Source organism: Salmo trutta, chromosome 21, assembly GCF_901001165.1.
Source record: "Salmo trutta chromosome 21, fSalTru1.1, whole genome shotgun sequence".
Taxonomy (NCBI): Eukaryota; Metazoa; Chordata; class Actinopteri; order Salmoniformes; family Salmonidae; genus Salmo; species Salmo trutta.
Genome location: NC_042977.1, coordinates 19945718 through 19967080, shown reverse-complemented (window position 1 = coordinate 19967080; position 21363 = coordinate 19945718). Strand labels below are relative to the sequence as shown.

At 43.2% G+C, this 21363-nt stretch overlaps 2 protein-coding genes across 4 annotated transcripts in view; one reads left to right on the top strand and one right to left on the bottom strand.

Annotated features, from left to right (window-relative positions):
• The window catches only part of LOC115156873 (cAMP-responsive element modulator), an 18287-nt gene extending 16545 nt beyond the window's left edge, over positions 1–1742 (bottom strand). Inside the window, exons 1-2 of one of the 2 annotated variants that reach the window (XM_029704668.1) lie at positions 1724–1742; positions 399–551 (exon numbers count right to left, since the gene is read on the bottom strand). Coding sequence is in view for 1 of the 2 variants with exons in the window: in XM_029704667.1 (XP_029560527.1) it covers positions 399–559 (161 nt within the window). In the remaining variant the exon portion in view is untranslated. Of the gene's footprint in view, positions 1–398; positions 567–1723 lie in introns of those variants that run through there. The other variant, XM_029704667.1, reaches the window with a different exon arrangement.
• Positions 938–21363, top strand: LOC115156881 (ladderlectin-like). Of its 2 annotated transcripts, XM_029704683.1 has the most exons (9): positions 938–1042; positions 13576–13663; positions 13813–13995; positions 14091–14185; positions 18499–18586; positions 18887–19002; positions 19319–19510; positions 20912–21026; positions 21125–21363. In XM_029704683.1, exons 5-9 carry the CDS (start codon positions 18511–18513, stop codon positions 21214–21216), a joined length of 591 nt encoding a protein of 196 aa, XP_029560543.1. In that variant the 5' UTR covers positions 938–1042; positions 13576–13663; positions 13813–13995; positions 14091–14185; positions 18499–18510; the 3' UTR covers positions 21217–21363. The 2 variants fall into 2 exon arrangements, with proteins under 2 accessions (XP_029560543.1, XP_029560542.1); XM_029704682.1 differs by lacking the exons at positions 938–1042; positions 13576–13663; positions 13813–13995; positions 14091–14185 and adding an exon at positions 17862–18141.

The window sequence follows — 21363 nt, the reverse complement described above, 5'->3', positions numbered from 1 at the left end:
ACACCGAAAAGCATGAAAGGTGGATAGCTAACGTTATTTATCATGTAACTAACGTTAGCTAGTAGCAGACAGCTGCTAGTTTTCTAAAAGTAATACGGACGCTGGCTGGCAATCCAATTCACTTTGTCTATGCCAGTTAGTTAGCAAGCGAGCAAACTGTTCCATTCGTGTCTGTGCATAAAGTCCTTCAGCTGGCTAACACACAGGAAGGAGATTGTCCACGTAACCAGAGCTAGCAACTAGCTTTAGCTAACGTTGTCATTAGCCTGTAGATTCGACTGACAAAACTGGAAGTTTGTCCATGCGTCATTGTAAACGGTGATCTTTCTGTTTTGTTCTCTACTTTTTTTCCCCTTTCAGTACGAGTCCCACGACTAGTCTACCGTGTAATAACTTACCAAAGTTTTACGTAGTCAGACTCGTCACTAATTATGGTAGGAGTGGATGGCTCGAGCCTCTGCCCACGTAGACCCCACGTCAGTCTTGATGATGCAGTGCTAAAATGTCGACCAAGCACTCGTCCTCTCCAACTGAACACTACAGGGGAAAAACTACACATGGGAGGAGCTTTACACGTTACTGTAGATTGAGGACAAATATAATTTCTCTACAATTGTATGACTCTAGACAGCAATGTACGTCACAAAACGACTCGTAAAAACATGTTATAATGAACTTATATTTAACCTTTTTGATATAAAAAAAAAAATCAATAGGTTACTGACAAAGTGAAAAATACGTTTAAAAAGTAGACCAAACATTCTGTAATTATCTCAACCATCCCATATGCACAACACACACACACACAATAGTTTGACATGTATATTTTGGAGGCCTAACCTGTAACGTACAGTATTTAAATATGACCTAAATGTGCCATCTAGTGGTTGTAAAGGAGAAAAACACTGCATTGGTTAATGTAAACTACTATTTACATAGCGAATTAGTAATGGCGTCTTTTTACAGGTACTAACTCCGCCATTCGTTGGTCAAAGCCTATGGGGAGAATTAATGGCGTTTTTGGATAAACGCCGAAAATAAGGTTTGTGAACACAGGCTTATGTTTCGTATTATGAGATCATTTTCATCAGCTAACGTCACTTTTTGTGAATTTTGAAGAATTTAATGTGTAACCTTTAATTAACTAGGCAAGAAAGTTAAGAACACATTGTTATTTACAATGGACGGCCAAACCCGGACGACGCTGGGACAATTGTGGGACTCCCAATCACGGCCGATTGTGAAACAGCCTGGACTCGAACTAGGGTGTCTGGTGTGACGCCTCAAGCACAGATGCAGTGCCTTATACACCGCTGCGCTACTCCGGAGTCAAAAAACAGGATTCATAAGGGTCATGTTAACTGACTACTATTATCTTATCTTATAGAGCAAAACCTATTTCCGGGTTTTAGGACTACACGCTGGCTAGCTCTATGGCAATATTTTACAGAAAACTAAATAACGTTTGGATACATCTGATTTTGACGTCCAAAGTAGGCCCACAGTTAATTGACTAACAGCTATTATTTACCTTGAATGGCTCTGGATTGAACTGTTGCTCTCATTCACTCAAGGCTACTAATGTATTGACAGCAATACAATGGGCTAGATTGAACTAGACACGTTTTCATTGGTAGCACTGGTGCTCCCAACTTTTAAAAGTTAGCACCACCAAACAGAATAGGAGCACCAGAAAAAGTGATTAGCCTTTAATGAATCCTACCTTAGTTTGAAAACACCTCTCCAGCCTCTTTCGTTTCTTCCAGTGCCAACTTAAACCATATGGGTAAGGTACCAGTTTCAATGGTGTAGCCAGAAATGTGGGTGGCCTTGAAGACATTTTGGTGGATGTACACTGCGTGTACACTAAACAAAAATATAAACGCAACAATTTCAAAGATTTTACTGAGTTACAGTTCATATAATGAAATCAGTCAATTTAAATAAATAATTTAGGCTCTAAATCTATGGATTTCATATGACTGGGAATACAGATACCTTTTTAAAAAAGTAGCGGCGGTGATCAGAAAACCAGTCAGTATGTGATGTGACCACCATTTTCCTCATGCAGCGCAACACATCTCCTTCGCAGAGTTGATCAGGCTGTTAATTGTGGCCTGTGGAATGTTGTCCCACTCTTCAATGGCTGTGCGAAGTTGTTGGATATTGGCGGGAACTGGAACACAGTCGTACAAGTCAATCCAGAGCATCCCGAACATGCTCAATGGGTGATACATGCAGCGCTTGACTTGGACTGAAATAGGTGGCTGTACTCATTTTGGGTGCTATTACTGTTTATACTAAGGTGTAGGAGCTCCACAATACTTTTGAGCTAATATTCTACAAGAGGAACAAGAGCTCAAGCAGTAGAACATTTTAAGGTGCCGCGACTCAGATCCAGTGAGCTACTGCCCAAGGCAAGCACTGGTGACATGTCTGGTTGTATGCAAGCCATGGAAGAATTGACATTTTCAGCTTCCAAGAATTGTGTACAGATCCTTGCAACATTGGGCCGTGCATTATCATGCTGAAACATGTGATGGCGGCAGATGAATGGCATGACAATTATTATATACATTTTTGTTCACCTTTATTTAACCAGGTAGGCTAGTTTAGAACAAGTTCTCATTTGCAACTGCCACCTGGCCAAGATAAAGCAAAGCAGTTCGACACATACAATAACAGAGTTACACATGGAACAAACAAACATACAATCAATAATACGGTAGAAAAAGTCTATATACAGCATGTGCAAATGAGGTAGGATAAGTGAGGTAAGGCAATAGGCCATGGTGGCGAAGTAATTACAATAAAGCAATTAAACACTGGAATGGTAGAATGTGCAGAAGAGGAGTGTGCAAGTAGGTGCTGCTATGGTGACCAGTGAGCTGAGATAAGGCGGGGCTTTACCTAGCAGCGACTTGTAGATGACCTGGAGCCAGTGGGTTTGGCGATGAGTATGAAGCGAGGGCCAGCCAACGAGAGCGTACAGGTCGCACTAGTGGGTAGTATATGGGGCTTTGGTGACAAAACGGATGGCACTGTGATAGACTGCATCCAATTTGTTGAGTAGAGTGTTGGAGGCTATTTTGTAAATGACATCGCCGAAGTCGAGGATCGGTAAGATGGTCAGTTTAACGAGGGTGTTTGGCAGCATGAGTGAAGGATGCTTTGTTGTGAAATAGGAAGCCAATTCTAGATTTAATTTTGGATTGGAGATGTTTAATGTGAGTCTGGAAGGAGAGTTTACAGTCTAACCAGACACCTAGGTATTTGTAGTTGTCCACATATTGTAAGTCAGAACCGTCCAGAGTAGTGATGCTGGACGGGCGGGCAGCGATCGGTTGAAGAGCATGCATTTAGTTTTACTTGCATTTAAGAGCAGTTGGAGGCCACGGAAGGAGAGTTGTATGGCATTGAAGCTCGTCTGGCGGTTATTTAACACAGTGTCCAAAGGGCCAGAGGTATACAGAATGGTGTCGTCTGCATAGAGGTGGATCAAAGACGCAAAAGCAACATCATTGATGTATACAGAGAAAAGAGTCAGCCCGAGAATTGAACCCTGTGGCACCCCAGAGGTCCGAACAGGCCCTCCGATTTGACACACTGAACTCTATCAGAGAAGTAGTTGGTGAACCAGGCAAGGCAATCATTTTAGTCTGAGTCTGCCAATAAGAATGTTGTGATTGACAGAGTCGAAAGCCTTAGCCAGGTCGATGAATATGGCTGCACAGTAATGTCTCTTATCGATGGCTGTTATGATATCGTTTAGAACCTTGAGCGTGGCTGAGGTGCACCCATGACCAGCTCTGAAACCAGATTGCGTAGCGGAGAAGGTACGGTGGGATTCGAAATGGTCGGTAATCTGTTAACTTGGCTTTCGAAGACCTTAGAAAGGCAAGGTAGAATAGATATAGGTCTGTAGCAGTCTGGGTCTAGGGTGTCACCCCCTTTGAAGAGGGGGGGATGACCGCGGCAGCTTTCCAATCTTTGGGAATCTTAGACGATACGAAAGAGTTTGAACAGGCTAGTAATAGGGGTTGCAACAATTTGGGCATATCATTTTAGAAAGAGAGGGTCCAGATTGTCTAGCCCGGCTGATTTGTAGGGGTCCAGATTTTGCAGCTCTTTCAGAACATCAGCTATCTGGATTTGTGTGAAGGAGAAATGGGGGAGGATTGGGGGGGTGGCGGCCTGTTGATCAGGGTAGGGATAGCCAGGTGGAAAGCATGGCTAGCCATAGAAAAATACTTATTGAAATTCTCAATTATAGTGGATTCATCAGTGGTGACAGTGTTTCCTAGCCTCAGTGCAGTGGGCAGCTGGTGCTCTTATTCTCCATGGACTTTAGTGTCCCAGAACTTTGAGTTTGTGCTACAGGATGCAAATTTCTGCTTTAAAAAGCTAGCCTTAGCTTTCCTAACTGCCTGTGTATATTTGTTCCTAACTTCCCTGAAAAGTTGAATATCACGGGGGCTGTTCGATGCTAATGCAGAACGCCACAGGATGTTTTTGTGCTTGTCAAGGGCAGTCAGGTCTGGAGAGAACCAAGAGCTATATCTTTTCCTGGTTCAAATTTTTTGGAATGGGGCATGCTTATTTAAGATGGTGAGGAAGGCACTTTTAAAGAATAATCAGGCATCCTCTACTGACGGGATGAGGTCAATATCCTTCCAGGATACCCGGGCCAGGTCGATTAGAAAGGCCTGCTCGCAGAAGTGTTTTAGGAAGCGTTTGACCGTGATGAGGGGTGGTCCTTTGATCGCAGACCCATTATGGTTGCAGGCAATGAGGCTGAGCTCTTGGTTGAAAACAGCAGAGGTGTATTTGGAGGGCAGGTTGGTTAGGATGATATCTATGAGGGTGCCCGTGTTTACGGATTTGGGGTTGTACCTGGTGGGTTCATTGATAATTTGTGTGAGATTGAGGGCATCAAGCTTAGATTGTAGGATGGCCGGGGTGTTAAGCATGTCACAGTTTAGGTCACCTAGCAGCACGAGCTCTGAAGATAGATGGGGGGGCAATCAATTCACATATGGTGTCCAGGGCACAGCTGGGGGCAGAGGGTGGTCTATAGCAAGCGGCAACGGTGAGAGACTCATTTCTGGAAGGTGGATTTTTAAAAGTAGAAGCTCAAATTGTTTGGGTACAGACCTGGATAGTAAGACAGAACTCTGCAGGCCAACACCGGGAAATGTTATAGTTAGGGATGGAAATGTCAGGGTTTTTGGTGTTCTTCCTAAGCCAGGATTCAGACACGGCTAGTACATTCGGGTTGGCAGAGTGTGCTAAAGAAGTGAATAAAACAAACTTAGGGAGTAGGCTTCTAATGTTAACATGCATGAAACCAAAGCTTTTATGGTTACAGAAGTCAACAAATGAGAGCACCTGGGGAGTAGGAGTGGAGCTAGGCACTGCAAGGCCTGGATTAACCTCTACATCACCAGAGGAGAAGTAGGATAAGGGTACAGCTAAAGGCTATCAGAACTGGTCGTCTAGTGCGTTCAGAGCAGAGAGAAAAAGGAGCAGGTTTCTGGGTGTGATAGAATAGATTCAAGGCATAATGTATAGACAGAGGTATGGTAGGATGTGAGTACATTGGAGGTAACCTAGGCATTGAGTAATGATGAGATATATTTACTCTAGAGACATTTAAACCAGGTGATGTCACCACATATGTGGGAGGTGGAACTAAATGGTAGGTTAAGGCATATTGAGCAGGGCTAGAGGCTCTACAGTGAAATAAGACAATAATCACTAACCAGGACCATAACGGACAAGGCATATTGATATTAGGGAGAGGCATGCGTAGCCGGGTGATCAATAGGGGTCCAGTGAGTGGTTGGGCTGGCTGGAGACACGGCGATTCAGACAGCCAGCAGACCGGGGCCAGCAGGCCAGCAGACCGGGGCCAGCAGGCCAGCAGACCAGCAGACCGGGGCCAGCAGGCCGGGGCTAGCAGAAGGGCCTTAGAGGGACGTCTCGATGGAGGAAAGTCTGTTTTAGCCTCGGCATGCGGTGACGTCGATAGACCCGTCGTAATGGATTAGTAGGGTTCCGAGTAGCAGAGGGGTCCAAGTCCAATTGGCAAAACGGGTATAGTGGCCCGAGAAATTGGCCGATGGATCTATACAGCTAACAGTCCAATATGCTTTAGACAGCTAGCGGATGGGCATTCAGGGGACATCGCGATGTAGAGGCCAGTTGAGTACCCCCTCGAGCAGATTACGTCGTAGTCCAGTCGTGAAGGATCGGCGGGGTTCCGTGCCCCATACCGGCAGTAGAAGGGGTCTGGGTATTGTAGCCCAGGAGTGGCTGATGGGCCACTTTAGCTAGCCAGGAGAAAGGGCCTAGCATGGGCTAGCTCCAGGCTAATTGGTGCTTGCTCCGGGACCGACGTTAGCCAGTAGTCACTCGGATAGCAGCTGCGATGATATTGTTGAAAATGTCCAGAGCTTGCGGTAGGAATCCAGGGATATGGAGAGAAAATGGGTCCAGTATGCTCTGGTTTGAGTCGCGTTGTACAAACTGGCGAGAGCTTTCCGAGCTAATGGTTAGCTGATGACCGCTAGCAGTGGTTAGCTGACTACTAGCTAGTGAGCTGGCTAGCCTCTGTTGGGGGATTCCGGATTAGAGGTAAATAAAAATATTTTAAAACAGATCCGCACCACATTGGGTGAGGCGGGTTGCAGGAGAGTGTTTTGAAGTTGAGGTTTAGAAAAATATAAAAAGATAGGTGAAGAAAAAAGGTATATACATGGGACACGAAGACCAAAATACATCTGACTGCTACGCCATCTTGGAAATGGGCCTCAGGATCTCATTACGGTATCTCTTTGCAATCAAATTGCCATTGATAAAATGCAATTGTGTTCATTGTCCGTAGCTTATGCCTGCCAATAACATAACCCCAACGCCACCACAGTCCACTCTGTTGACAACATTGACATCCGGAAACCACTCGCCCACACAAACGCCATACACGCTGTCTGCCATCTGCCCAGTACAGTTGAAACCAAGATTATTCCGTGAAGAGCACACTTCTCCAGCATGCCAATGGCTATCGAAGGTGAGCATTTGGCCACTGAAGTTGGTTACGATGCCGAACTACAGTCAGGTCAAGACCCTGGTAAGGATGACGAGCATGAAGATGAGCTTCCCTGAGATGGTTTCAGACAGTTTGTTCAGAAATTCTGCGGTTGTGCAAACACAGTGTCATCAGCTCTCCGGGTGGCTGGGCTCCGACGATCACGCAGGTGATGAAGACAGATGTGGGGGTCCTGGGCTGGGGTGGTTACATGTGGTCTGCGGTTGTGAGGCCGGTTGGACGTACTGCCAAATTCTCTAAAATGACATTGGAGGTGGCTTTAAATTAACGTTAAATTATCTGGCAACAGCTCTGGTGGACATTCCTGCAGTCAGCATGCCAATTGCACACTCCCTCAAAACATGAGACATGTGTGGCATTGTGTTGTGACAAAACTGCACATTTTAAAGAGTGACCTTTTATTGTCTACAGCACAAGGTGCACCTGTGTAATGATCATGCTGTTTAATCAGCTTCTAGATATACCACACTTGTCAGGTGGATGGATTTTCTTGGCAAAGGAGAAACGCTCATAAATGGGGATGTGCACAAAATTAGAGAAATAAGCTTTGTGTTTATGGAAAATGTCTGGGATATTTTATTTCAGGTCAGGAAACATGCAACACTTTTACATGTTGCATTTATATTTTTGTTCAGTAGTTATACTGCATCTAAAGTAAATCTAATGACATCACAATGATGACAAAAGCTTTCCTACTAATTATTTGTTTCCTTCTGAAATGTCATCGTGTTTCCAAGCCACTATAATTCACTTTAGACAATCTTCATTAGTTTCAATCAAATAGAATTAAGTACAACATTTAATCGAGTACCAGTGCTCAAGAGAATCTTCATAAACAATGTGATGCAACCCATGTTTGTAAAAAAATAATAAATTATATCCATTTTTAAAATGGAAACCCGGGAAGAATTAATGCTGAGGGTGCTGCAGCGTCACCTGAAAAATTCAGAATATTTTTTTTTGTATACAGTGTGTCAAAACATAGAAGACCTCATTCCATGGTTTTTTATTTTCACTATATTGTAGAATAATAGTGAAGACATCAAAACTAAGAAATAACACATGGAATAATGTAGTAACCAGAAAAGTGTTAAAGTACCCACCTTTGCCTTGACAGCTCTGCACGCTCTTGGAATTCTCTCAACACGCTTCATTAGGTAGTCACCTGGGATGCATTTCAATTAACAGGTGTGCCTTGTCAAAAAGTTAATTGGTGGAATTTCTTTCCTTCATGTGTTTAAGCCAATCAGTTGGTTTGTATACAGAAGATAGCCATATTTGGTAAAAGACCAAGTACATATTATGGCAAGAACAGCTGCAAATAAGCAAAGAGAAATGACAGGCGATCATTACTTTAAGACATGAAGGTCAGTCAATGCGGACAATTTCAAGAACTTTGATAGTTTCTTCAAGTGCATTTGCAAAAACCATCAAGCGCTATGATGAAACTGGCTCATATGAGAACCGCCACAGGAAAGGAAGACCAAGAATTTCATCTGCTGCAAAGGATAAATGCATTAGAGTTAAGAGCCTCAGAAATTGCCGCCCAAATAAATGCTTCAGAGTTCAAGTAACAGACACATCAACTGTTCAGAGGAGACTTCGTGAATCAGGCCTTCATGTCAAATTGCTGATAAGAAACTACTACTAAAGGACACCGATAAGAAGAGACTAACTTGGGGCAAGAAACAAGAGCAATGGACATTTAGACTGATGGAAATCTGTCCTTTGGTTTGATGAGTCAATTTGAGATTTTTGGTCCCAACCGCTGTGTCTTTGTCATACCCATTGTGAATCACTAACCCAAGCGGCGGATCAGACAGTGAGGAGACAGACAGAATGTTCTGGTGTTTACCTCTCTTAAAAGCTTTTATTTACAATATTAACAGGTGCAGGACTAATTAGCCTATAAACTATGTACAGAAAACAACAAAGACTTGAATAAATCAGTATAGACTATTCGGGCAGCTACTCTTTGCCTATAACTCTACTCTAGCCAGCCTGCTCTCCCCCAAAGGCAAAAACCCAACTGAGCACCTAAGTACTCTATCCAGGAAGTCCCTTCAGCTAGGAATATTCCATCACGATAGTCCCAAAACACATTTTTACCATAAATGCATCATTTCCCATGGACATATAACATCATAAACAACGGTTTTACATAAAGACACCTACTTCAATAACTTGTGCCATAACTTATATTTTAAGTCACACAATACACATTCATTAAATAATTCACAACCATGATAATTCATCTCTTTGGTTATTCCCGTCAATCGATACATGTGCCTCGATGACTCGTAGACTAATTTGCTTCATGCACACCAGCACTTCAACAAGGAAACAGCGCGGCGCTTCAGACAAACACAGAGAAAGGTTAAATGATATGATTATACTCTACCAATACTTTGATTGTTATTCTAATAATATATATTCACATTGCTAGAGCATGTATTTTTAAATGGGCAGCTTTATACACGGTAGAAACATTGTTAACAAGTTACATTGTTTTTGTAATTGGCGTGCGCAACAAACACTCGACTTTGGCGCCTTATGTCAAAGTATTGTTGGTAAACGGAATACACTACTCAATCCAACATTCTCTTTGGTTTCAGGATTCTTGACTTTACCTTGAAGAGATACAATAAAGAGTCTTTCTTCAAACAATCATTTGTTTCAGTGTCATTGTCTACAAGTCATGGACATAGGCTCCATGACACGCAGAGTAGGTGAACAGATGATCTCTGCATGTGTGGTTACCACCGTGAAGCATGGAGGTGTGATGGGGTGCTTTGCTGCTGACACTGATTTATTTAGAATCCAAGGCACACTTAACCAGCATGGCTACCACAGCATTCTGCAGTGATACACCATCCCATCTGGTGGGACTATCATTTGTTTTTCAACAGGACAATGACCCAACACACCTCAAGGCTGGGTAAGGTCTATTTGACCAAAAAGGAGAGTGATGGAGTGCTGCATCAGATGTCCTGGCTTCCACAATCACCCGACCTCAACCCAATTGACTTGGTTTGGGATGAGTTGGATCACAGAGTGAAGGAAAAGCATCCAACAAGTACTCAGCATAAGTGGGATTTCCTTCAAGACTGTTGGAAAAGCATTCCAGGTGAAGCTGGTAGTTATTCTATATCGGTCTGGCCATGTTTGAAGTTTGAATGGCGTTTAAATCTGGAATCCTTAATGGTGACCCATCCGTTTGCGACACACAACATAAGTTACTGCTATTTTTTGTTTGTTTTAACCATGTTGCGCGACGCAATTCAACGGCTGGAACGATGAATCATGTGGAAAGAGCTATCCTTCCGTGTGCTCCATAAGAACCTGTTTAATCCCTCAAACTATCAATTGAAACCAAAAATGCTACGCCGGTGTCAGCATCCTAACTGCAAATGTTTCATGTTATAGTGAATTACTTTGAAGGTATTTGTTGCTGTAAAATATGTTTGACTTGTTGTGGAATTATTGTAGCTTGTTGTCAATAAAACGGGTGTACGTATTTAGTCTCATGAGTCGTTATTAAACATTGATTCACTTTGTTTCTTGAAGATGCGGTCTGGGTGTCCAGTGGGCATTTCAATTCTTTGATATTGTTTCTTGAAGAATAGAATTCTCTTAGGACCCAGAAAGTAGTCTCACTGTCAACTGCGTCAGTTTTCAGTAAACGTGTTTAAATATTTCTGAACATAACAGACATTAAGTCAGTATCTGGTGTGGCCACCAGCTGCATAAAGTACTGCAGTTCTTGCTGTGAGATATTACCCCACTCTTCCATGAATCAAATGTATTTATTTAGCCCTTCCATCAGCTGATATCTCAAAGTGCTGTACAGAAACCCAGCCTAAAACCCCAAACAGCAAGCAATGCAGGCGTAGAAGCACGGTGGCTAGGAAAAACTCCTTAGAAGGGCCGAAACCTAGAGGAACCAGGTTATGAGGGGTGGCCAGTCCTCTTCTGGCTGTGCCGGGTGGAGATTATAACAGCACATGGCCAAGATGTTCATAAATGACCAGCATGGTCAAATAATAATAATCATAGTAGTTGTCGAGAGTGCAACAAGTCAGTAACACAAGAGTAAGTGTCAGATGGCTTTTTCATAGCTGATCTTTGAGAGTATCTCTACCGCTCCTGCTGTCTCTAGAGTTGAAAACAGCAGGTCTGGGACAGGTAGCACGTCCGGTGAATAGGTCAGGGTTCCATAGCCGCAGGCAGAACAGTTGGAACTGGAGCAGCAGCACGGCCAGGTGGACTGGGGACAGCAAGGAGTCATCAAGCCAGGCAGTCCTGAGGCATGGTCCTAGGGCTCAGGTCCTCCGAGAGAATTAGAGAGAGCATATTTAAATTCACACAGAACACCGGAAAAGACAAGAGAAATACTCCAGATGTGACAGACTGATCCTAGCCCCCCGACACAAACTACTGCAGCATAAATACTGGAGGCTGAGACAGGAGGGGTCAGGAGACACTGTGGCCCCCTCCGATGAAACCCCCGGACAGGGCCCAAACAGGTAGGATATAACCCCACCCACTTTGCCAAAGCACAGCCCCCACACCACTGGAGGGATATCTCCAACCACCAACTTACCATCCTGAGACAAGGCCGAGCGAGTATAGCCCTCAAAGATCTCCGCCACGGCACAACCCAAGGGGGGGCGCCAACCCAGACAGGAAGACCATATCAGTGACTCAACCCACTCAAGTGACGCACCCCTCCCAGGGACGGCATGGAAGAAGGCACCTGCAAGTTCCCAGACAATTCTGGGGGGGAATGGCCCTAGCCCTCACCCGCCAATCCAACAGGTCAAAGACGTGCTCAATGGGATTGAAATCCGGGCTCTTCACTGAACACTGGCATTCCTCTCTTGCAGGAAATCACCCACAGAACTAGCAGTATCGCTCATTCCTTAGACGATAAACGCGAATGCGACCATCACCCCTGGTGAGACAAATCCGCAACTAGTCAGTGAAGAGCTTTTTATTTTTATTTTCAGTCCTGTCTGGTCCAGCGAGGGTGGGTTTGTGCCCGTAGGTGATGTCTGGTGAGGACCTGCCTTACAACAGGCCTACAAGACCTCAGTCCAGCCTCTTGCGGACCGTCGAAGGGTTTGTGCCTTCCTAGTGTAGCTCGGGCAGTTGCCATCCTGTACCTGTCCCGCAGGTGTGATGTTCCGTGATCTGCCACTGCGAGGTCGGTCCTGTCTCACTGCACGGACAATGCAATTTATTGCCCTGGCCACATCTGCAGTCCTCATGCCTTCTTGCAGCATGCTTAAGGCACGTTCACGCAGATGAGCAGGAACCCTGGGCGTCTTTCTTTTGGTGTCTTTCAGAGTCAGTAGAAAGGCCTCTATAGTGTCCTACGTTTACATAACTGACCTTAATTGCCTACCATCTGTAAGCTGTTAGTGTCTTAATGACGGTTCCACAGGTGCATGTTCATTAACAAGTGTGGGAAAGCGGTGTTTAAACCCTTTACAATGAAGATCTGTAAAGTTATTTGGATTTTTACGAATTATCTTTGAAAGACAAGGTCCTGAAAAAGGGATGTTTTTTTTTGTTGTTGCTGAGTTTATCACTCCACAAACACTAACGTAAACGAACAGTGTGTATAGCTTTTAAAAGTTGAAAATTATCACGTGGATGTCAGAGCGCTGTCGGTGAATATTAGTGTTACATTTCCCTACCCCATCCGTTCCCTGTATACCAAGTAGTGGGGCAGCTGTTTGGTGGTTCGAATCGCAGAATGTAGCTTTGCATTTCCAAACTCTCGCTAGGTATAGACGTGAGTACAAGATATACTTATTAGAGCCAACTGGTTTCAACTGTTCTACATGCGGATATGGAACACGGACCTGTTCATCGGACGTGCTGTTTTCGACTCTCTCGACCTCCGTGCTCGGCTATGAAAAGCCAACTTACGTTTACTCCTGATGTGCTGACCTGTTGCACCCTCTACAACCACTGTGTATAAGCACTTTGTGAAATCTTCTGATGTAAAAAGGGCTTTAGAAATGCATTTCATATGGAATCGCATGATGCGCAGTGTGATGTGTTTATTCCCTCCGTGCACAGCTAGCTAGTATAATTGCATCACCATGATCATAGTAATGAAGTGAAGGTGATCACTTTACTAAGTGGGTGGAGGCAATACCCATTAGGGTCAGTAAGGGAAGGAAGAGTACGTGCTTAACTCAAATTCCCTTCTGTAAACCATTGAAGGTGCTTGGAACCAAAAACAGATTGTTTTGTATGATACCCATCAAGGACGAGACTGGCGAGGCCACCTCCAAGGCGATGGTGGACATCTTCAACACCCACGGTCATCCTTGAGTGACCGAGGTCATGAACGCTGGAATGGTTTTTATTTTTTTTACAATTTGTTTTTCCATGGTACATATTTCAATATGTTACATTGTCAATAGATATCGCTTTCCTACCCCCTCCTCCAGGTTTGGTGACTGAACCAACCAGACCCTCAAGACTGCCATGGGCAAGTCCCTTGATTGGTACCAGGAAGGATGCGAGAACAACCTGAAGGTAAGTCTCTCTTTGCACACGACAGCAGCATCTAGGCCTCCACCGAGTACGGACGCGAGCTGGTGGATGTTTTCAGACCAGATCAGAACGCCTTTTGAGTACCACCTTCCTAGGAAATATAGTTGTATTTATTCCTGTTCTCAATCAAGGTGAGACTGAACATGGACGAGGCGCAGGAGAAACAGAAGGAGAGCTACCGGAGCAGAATCAAGAAGGGGACCAAGTGCTACGACGTCTGGACAAATGACTTGGTTTGGAAGAAGGACGGAAGGAAGGCGAGACCTGAGAGAACGCTGCTCTTTCGCTCCTAGCTGGGGTCACCATCTGTTAAAGTGAATATAAAAGATCTCACAGCTATTTGCATACAAAATGACCTGAAGCTACTTTTAGTTTCCCTAACACTGGTATTTTTCCTCTGTCTTCCTAGGGTTGCCTCAGTGGAAGCCAACAATCTTCCACAGTTGGACAGTCGACCACTGAAAGCCCTGACGCCCTACACTTCAGTGAAACTCGATACACAAGGTATGTAAAGTTTTGGTTGACATTTGAGAAATGCAAGAAATTGTCCTAAAATGACTTTAGGACCATCGACTAGCCGAGCCCCCCAGGAGGTATCCCATCCACCAGAAACAGTGAGTTTGGATCAGTTTGATTCTCTGTGCGGAGGGGGACCATGGAGGCTATACCTTCCAAAAGTGTTGAGCAGTACATATCTCCCATTTCTAACACTACACCAATCCATTACATTTTCTCAGTGTAACCTGTGTGTTTGCTTGTTTCTGTGTCTGTCTCCTACACTGCTCCTGTTCTCAAGAGAGCAGCAGTGCCTGGACTTTGCAGTCTCCCTCTTCAAGTCCCCCTTCTGAGACTGGCTGCCTGTTGAGAACAAGAGACAGACAGAACCTCCCACCCACACACATCCACCTCCTCTATATTCCACGCACCAGAATTCAGTATTTTAGTCTGATTGTCGGTGTACAGAAAATATCTTCATTACACAACTGTACCAAAAACGATCAAAGTTTATGTATTAAAATATTGACAGGTTGGTTTTCACAGCTGTTTCACAAGGTGTTCATTATTGGAAGCTGTAAGGTATCCTTTGATGGTATTTATTTGATCCAGATTATTCATTGTTGTATCCTAGGACCAACAAGAGATATATATTCAACCACAAGGGTGTATTTAATGAGCTATGTTATAGAGAGGAAAAATGAATCATAATAGAGGACTACTGAAATTATATTATTTCAGTGTAGATAAGGGCATGTTAAAATAAAAACATGACAGCCAGACAAGCCAGTGACGGAATCAAGAGGATTTACATATTTGTGGAGTGGACATGGGCTTACTTTGGGATATTGTGTCAAGCAGAACACACGGTTTCTTTGACATTTCCGAAACGGAGCAACATTTAAGACATAAGGATTTCATGTTGTAATGTTGACGAGGTACCCAAAAAGTAGTTTGACTTAATCTTTCCATGATATTAGCTAAACAAAGCTTGCTTAAACAGCGAAATTATTAGTCTCTCACTCAAAAATGGCTCTACGCCTTATGGCAAAATGTTGAAACAATATGGCAGTCCCCGCACCACAATGTCCATTCTGTTTGGCATGCACAAATAGGCTGACTGCGCGCACAGAGAAAAGTGTGTGGGACTTTCCCTTAATCAGATTTTAGTTTCCAAATAATTCATTAGTGCAACAATTTCATTAATGTATTAGTTTGGATCAAAGAGTAATTCCACGAGCCAAGCTGTTTCAAAATGTTCAGCACCGCATGACGTTTCACAGTTCAGCACCAGGATGTGGATAGCACACATGACATCAATGCCATAACCTCACACTTGGTTTTGCAGGATCCTCCAATGTGCAAAGAAAACTACCCAAATGAATTTCCCAAAATGAATCTGGTACTTATGTTTGTGTGATGTAACAATTGGTTCATTCATTCTCAAAGGGTACATGGTAACAAGGCTTGTTGATGCTCATACACATGCTCTGCTAAGACCCGTTCAAGCCAGTCTCAAAAAGCCTCAACTTTTTCCAAAAGCAAATTCCGTCATCTCCTACATGCCAAACGGCCAACAGGCTTACATGGGCTTTTAGCAGTTATTGTTGGGGTTCTTATAATGGGGTAGACTCTGGTAGAGAGAGAGATGCACTAGTAATGCTACTGGTCGATGTTTGAAAAAAATACAGGAGCAGGGTAGGAACGAGCTTAACAGAAATTGCTATTCATGCAGGTGATATCCAGGGATATAGAAGCATCAAAATATCAGCTGCATTTCAACTGTATTTTGACTGCATTTTTGCTGTGAACGTAACAGTGATAGCCTTGGCAGAACAGCATAAATAGATCTGGGAGTGTGGCTTTCAGTTAGTTCTTTTTTGGCAACCCATCCCATGAGAGTGAATGTCTCGCCAATTCATCTGTTCTGTTATACTTAATCAAAATCTGACTAACCCAGTGCACTGCCTGCTATGAATTCTATCTGATGGTGTTTGCATGTTTAGGTAAAAATACAAATAATGTCCCCATTTGGAACACTGACAAGTAAAGAGCATACATATATAATACCAGACAAAAGTTTAGACACACCTACTCATTCCAGGGTTTTTCTTTATTTGTACTATTTTCTACATTGTAGAATAATAATGATGACATCAAAACTATGAAATAACACATATGGAATCATGTAGTAACCTAAAAAAGTGTTAAATCTATTTCTATTTGAGATTCTTCAAAGTAGCCACCCTTTGCCTTGATGACAGCTTTGCACACTCTTGGTATTCTCTTATCCAGCTTCATGAGGTAGTCACCTGGAATGCATTTCAGTTAACAGTTGTGCCTTGTTTAAAGTGAATTTGTGGAATTTCTTTCCTTCTTAATGTGTTTGAGCCAGTCAGTTGTGTTGTGACAAGGTAGGGCTGGTATACAGAAGATGGTCTTTTACCAAATAGGGCTAAGTCCATTTATTTGATAAGAACAGCTCAAATAAGCAAAGAGAAATAACAGTCCATCATTACTTTAAGACATGAAGGTCAGTCAATGCGGAACATTTCATGAACTTTGATAGTTTCTTCAAGTGCAGTCGCAAAAACCATCAAGCGCTATGATGAAACTGGCTCTTATGAGGACCGCCACAGGAAAGGAAGACCCAGAGTTACCTTTGCTGCAGAGGATAAGTTCATTAGAGTTACCAGCCTCAGAAATTGCAGCTCAAATAAATGCTTCACAGAGTTCAAGTAACAGACACATGTTCAGAGGAGACTGCGTGAATCAGGCCTTAATGTCGAATTGCTGCAAAGAAACCCCTCCTAAAGGACACCGATAAGAAAAAGAGACTTGCTTGGGCCAAGGAACACGAGCAATGGACATTAGACCAGTGGAAATCTGTCCTTTGGTCTGATTAGTGTGTCTTTGTGAGACGCAGAGTAGGTGAACGGATGATCTCCGCATGTGTGGTTCCCACCGTGAAGCATGGAGGAGGAGGTGTGACGGTGCTTTGCTGGTGACACTGTCTGTGTTTTATTTAGAATTCAAGGCACGCTTAACCAGCATGTTTACCACAGCCTTCTGCAGCGATACACCATCCCATCTGGTTTGCGCTTAGTGGGACTGTCATTTGTTTTTCAACAGTACGATGACCCAACATACCTCCAGGCTGTGTACGGGCTATTTGACCAATAAGGTAGAGTGATGTAGTGCTGCATCAGACTGCCCTGACCTCCACAATCACCCAACCTCAACCCAATTGAGATGGTTTGGGAGGAGTTGGACCACATAGTTAAGGAAAAGCAGCCAACAAGTGCTCAGCATATGTGGGATGTCCTTTAAGAATGTTGGAAAAGCATACCAGGTGAAGCTGGTTGAGAGAATGCCAAGCTGTCATCAAGGCAAAAGGTGGCTACTTTGAAGAATCTAAAATATATTTGGTTTTGTTTAACACTTCTTTTGGTTACTACATGATTCCATATGTGTTATTTCACAGTTTTGATGTCTTAACTATTATTCTACAAAGAAAATAGTAAAAATAAAGAAAACCCTTGAATGAGTAGGTGTGTCCAAACTTTTGACTGGTACTGTGTATATATATATATATATATATATATATATATATATATATATTTGTTACATTTTCACAAAAGTAGTGCTATCATAGTGGACCAATAGAGCGCCTGTAGCACAGGCAAAGATATTTTTCCAGCACGCCAATTGAAAATAACGTTCATTAAAAGTACCCTGCACCACCAAACTTCTTCCCGTGGCTATGCCCAAGGGGTGTACGTTTTGGTTTTTACCCTAACACAACACAGCTGATTCAAATGATAAAAGCTTGATGATTAGTTGATTATTTGAACGGTTAAAGGATGAGAGAGGGAGGGGTCTGACTGGATGGGTCCTTAAAAAAGGAGAGCAGGAAGTGGTAGAACTCAACTCACAAACAGAGCGCTGACATGACCAGACTGCAGGTGAGAGTTCAACATAGTACTGTATCGGATTTCATCCCAAATGGTGTCTTACTAGGTGTGCCATGCATCGGGGTTAGTTAGCTAGGGTGCTGTTTTGGGGAGAACCCAAGAGCATAGACTTCTCCTTAACTTAAGTAGATGGTGACTATCAGATGCGTTCAATTCCCTATGTAGTGCCATTTGGAGTCAAACATTCCTGTGTGCCAGGCTAATCTACTGTATGTGGTGGAAGAGATGATAGCTGGTATTCCTCAGCCCTTCATTAGTTGAATGTGATAAGTGGACTTACTGGGGTGCTCGAGCAGAGGTTGGGGAAACACTGATGGCTTCTCTCGTGTGTGTGTGTGTGTGTGTCAGGAGACTATCACCATGGCGATGTTGACCCTTCTACTGCTTCTCAGCACTGCCTTTACACTGGGTGACATAATGACTGCGAACATAGCAAGTAAGAGTCAGCTTCACACTTTACATCACGAGTGTCGAACTCATTCCACAGAGTGCCTAGTATATGCAGGTGGTTTACCTTTCAATGAAGACAACCAGGTGAGGGGAGTTCTAAAACCTGTAGATACTCGGTGCTCTGTGGAATGAGTGTGCTTTACATCATTCATTGTGTATATTTTGTTGTGGTATGACTGCTCTACAAATGTTATTTATGATGCAAGGGGATTTGTATGTCAGTCAGTCTCGACTATCCTTTAAAGTCGGCTGCAATTTCGTAACACTCCCTGTCTTCTCCTTTCAGATGATTTGGTGAAATTTGCAGCAGACCAAAGAAACCCATGCCCCAGAGGCTGGTTCCAATTTAATTCACGCTGCTTCATGTTTGTCAAAACTGCAATGACATGGCCCAAAGCAGAGGTATAATGCTTACCCTCTACAATTGAAATGAACTGGCTTTTTTAGTTAAAGGGTCTTTGGCCTTATTTTAACAGGCGCCTCATGTAAAATATGCTGTAATTAATAATGTCTATAGGCTTTGCAATATTTGTGTGGAGTTGGGCCCTGTTGTCTATTAGAACCCACAGGGCATGGGTTAACTAATCTCTAAGAGCCTGTTAATAGAACATTAGTTCCGATGGCAATATTTGAGTCCAGAAGACAAATTCTCAGACTGGACAACTGACTAATACTTCCATTATGACATGTCTTTGTCTCTGTGTACTGCTTGCTCTAGCGCCACTGTCAGTTACTTGGAGAAAAACTGAAACCTGTGCGCAACACTGTAAAGTACCTTGGCGCAAACCTGGCATCTGTGCACAGCTATGAAGAGTTCCGATTTCTACAGGCGGTGGTGTTGATCAATACTGGCAGTTTCCCTCTTACCTGGATTGGCGGATATGATGCTGTTCAGGCAAAGGTGGAAAAGGTACCCAGTTGTCATAATCAGCTCAGAGTAGGTGTTAAGACACTGCTCAGACAACTCTGTGCCAAGAGTAATCAACTCGCCAGTTTCTCAGCTGGTAATGACCACAGTTTGAGGTACAGCAGAGGAAAGATGGTGACAACGCTCATTGACATTTAGCAAGTAACGGGACACACACACAATCGCAACACTTGTTCACACATGTGATTTATTAGCCTAGTGGTTATAAGTATTTAGGCATGTCATGTGACTAAGGCCTCGTGTGAAGTCATTGTCAAAAGTGAAAGAAATACTGTGTGATGTAGGTCTAGATTTGAGTTGATCATCTCGAAAGAATACTTGGATATTTCAACTCCAAAGCAATTGCCACAGATGATCCATTGTATTGACCGGATACTCCATTGGCCTCTAACCATGTGTAGAGTCTGCAATGGAATGCAGTCGGGCAGATCAGGTGGGACCATTCTAGCCTATGAGAGAGCAGATTCCAGTGTGACAGGCACAACTCCGATATAAATGGTTTTCTCAGTTTCTGGCATGTCATGTGTGCTACTTGTATCAGTACTCGTAACAACATAAGCATTACAAAACGTATATTTGCTCAAATAAGCAATTATATTTGTCGTGAATGACATTCGACATCTTATTGACGGCCATACAAAAACGCTACCCGCTTGAGAAGGCAGATTTTGGCCGTAGTTATCCTTCTCGCTCTTCTCGACTCTTCCTCTTTGCTATGGCGCAGAAACAACTTACTAGGTGGCTTGTTCCATTTGAGACCTTGGGATTAAGGTTGTATCTGACATTTGTTAAGTTGATAGGTCGGTGTAGTTTTTAAGAAAGTGTCTATATAAAAAAAGAACCTGGTTTGGAAGATCTTACAGATGTACAAAAAGAATGCCCATTGCAGTATCCACTGACACAGTGGGCTGGAGTGAGTACTATAGCATGGTATCAAAAGGCAACCTATTCCATATCGGTCTGGCCATGTTTTAAATCTGGAAGCCTTAATGGTGACCCGTCAGTTTGCGACATATAACAATTTTTGCTATTTTTTTTAATTTTGTTTCTAACCATGCTGCGCGACGCTGCTCAGCGACCAAAAATGATAATGGTGGCCAGTGGCGCTGTTTCCCCCCCTAATGCAGATTCAGTCTTTAAACGGTTGTAGGCTGGGTTTTTTTTCTCACCGGTCAAGTCTATGGAAATGCATTGGGATTTTTAGAAATGTGGTTGTAGTATCAACACTTGTGGGTTTTTTTCACCCCACAGTTCCAGTGTCAGTCTGCAAATTATTGGTAGTGGTGGCTTTTACAGTTTTGGTGGTGGAGTAAAGACCATGAGTATGTTGGAATTTAGAAGTTGTTCAGCAAGCACATCTGAGATCTCACTACTTCCCCACAGGACAGGCTATGGTTCTGGAGTGACGGCTCCAAATTTGATCACGAGAGCTGGGCTGAAGGGGAGCCGACTAACCACTATGGTGCCAGAGAGCCATGTATTCAGATGAACTTTGGAGGTACAGTAAGCCCATTATCATTCATCAAATTCAACTTTTTCAGAGTACGTTTAACAAATAAATGTGACTTACTTTTCTATTTCGTGTTTCCTCTTAAGCTGAAAACGGCTGGAACGATGAATCATGTGGGAAGAGCTATCCCTCCGTGTGCTCCATAAGAACCTGTTTAATCCTTCAAACTATCAATTGAAACCAAAAATGCTGCTCCGGTGTCAGCATCCTAACTGCAAATGTTTCATGTTATAGTGAATTACTTTGAAGGTATTTGTTGCTGTAAAATATGTTTGACTTGTTGTGGAATTATTGTAGCTTGTTGTCAATAAAACGGGTGTACGTA

Coding starts and splice junctions, on each gene's coding strand:
- LOC115156881 (XM_029704682.1), top strand. Junction 18,587..18,886: donor AATGACTGCGAACATAGCAA/GTAAGAGTCAGC, acceptor TTCTCCTTTCAG/ATGATTTGGTGAAATTTGCA. Junction 21,027..21,124: donor TATTCAGATGAACTTTGGAG/GTACAGTAAGCC, acceptor TTTCCTCTTAAG/CTGAAAACGGCTGGAACGAT.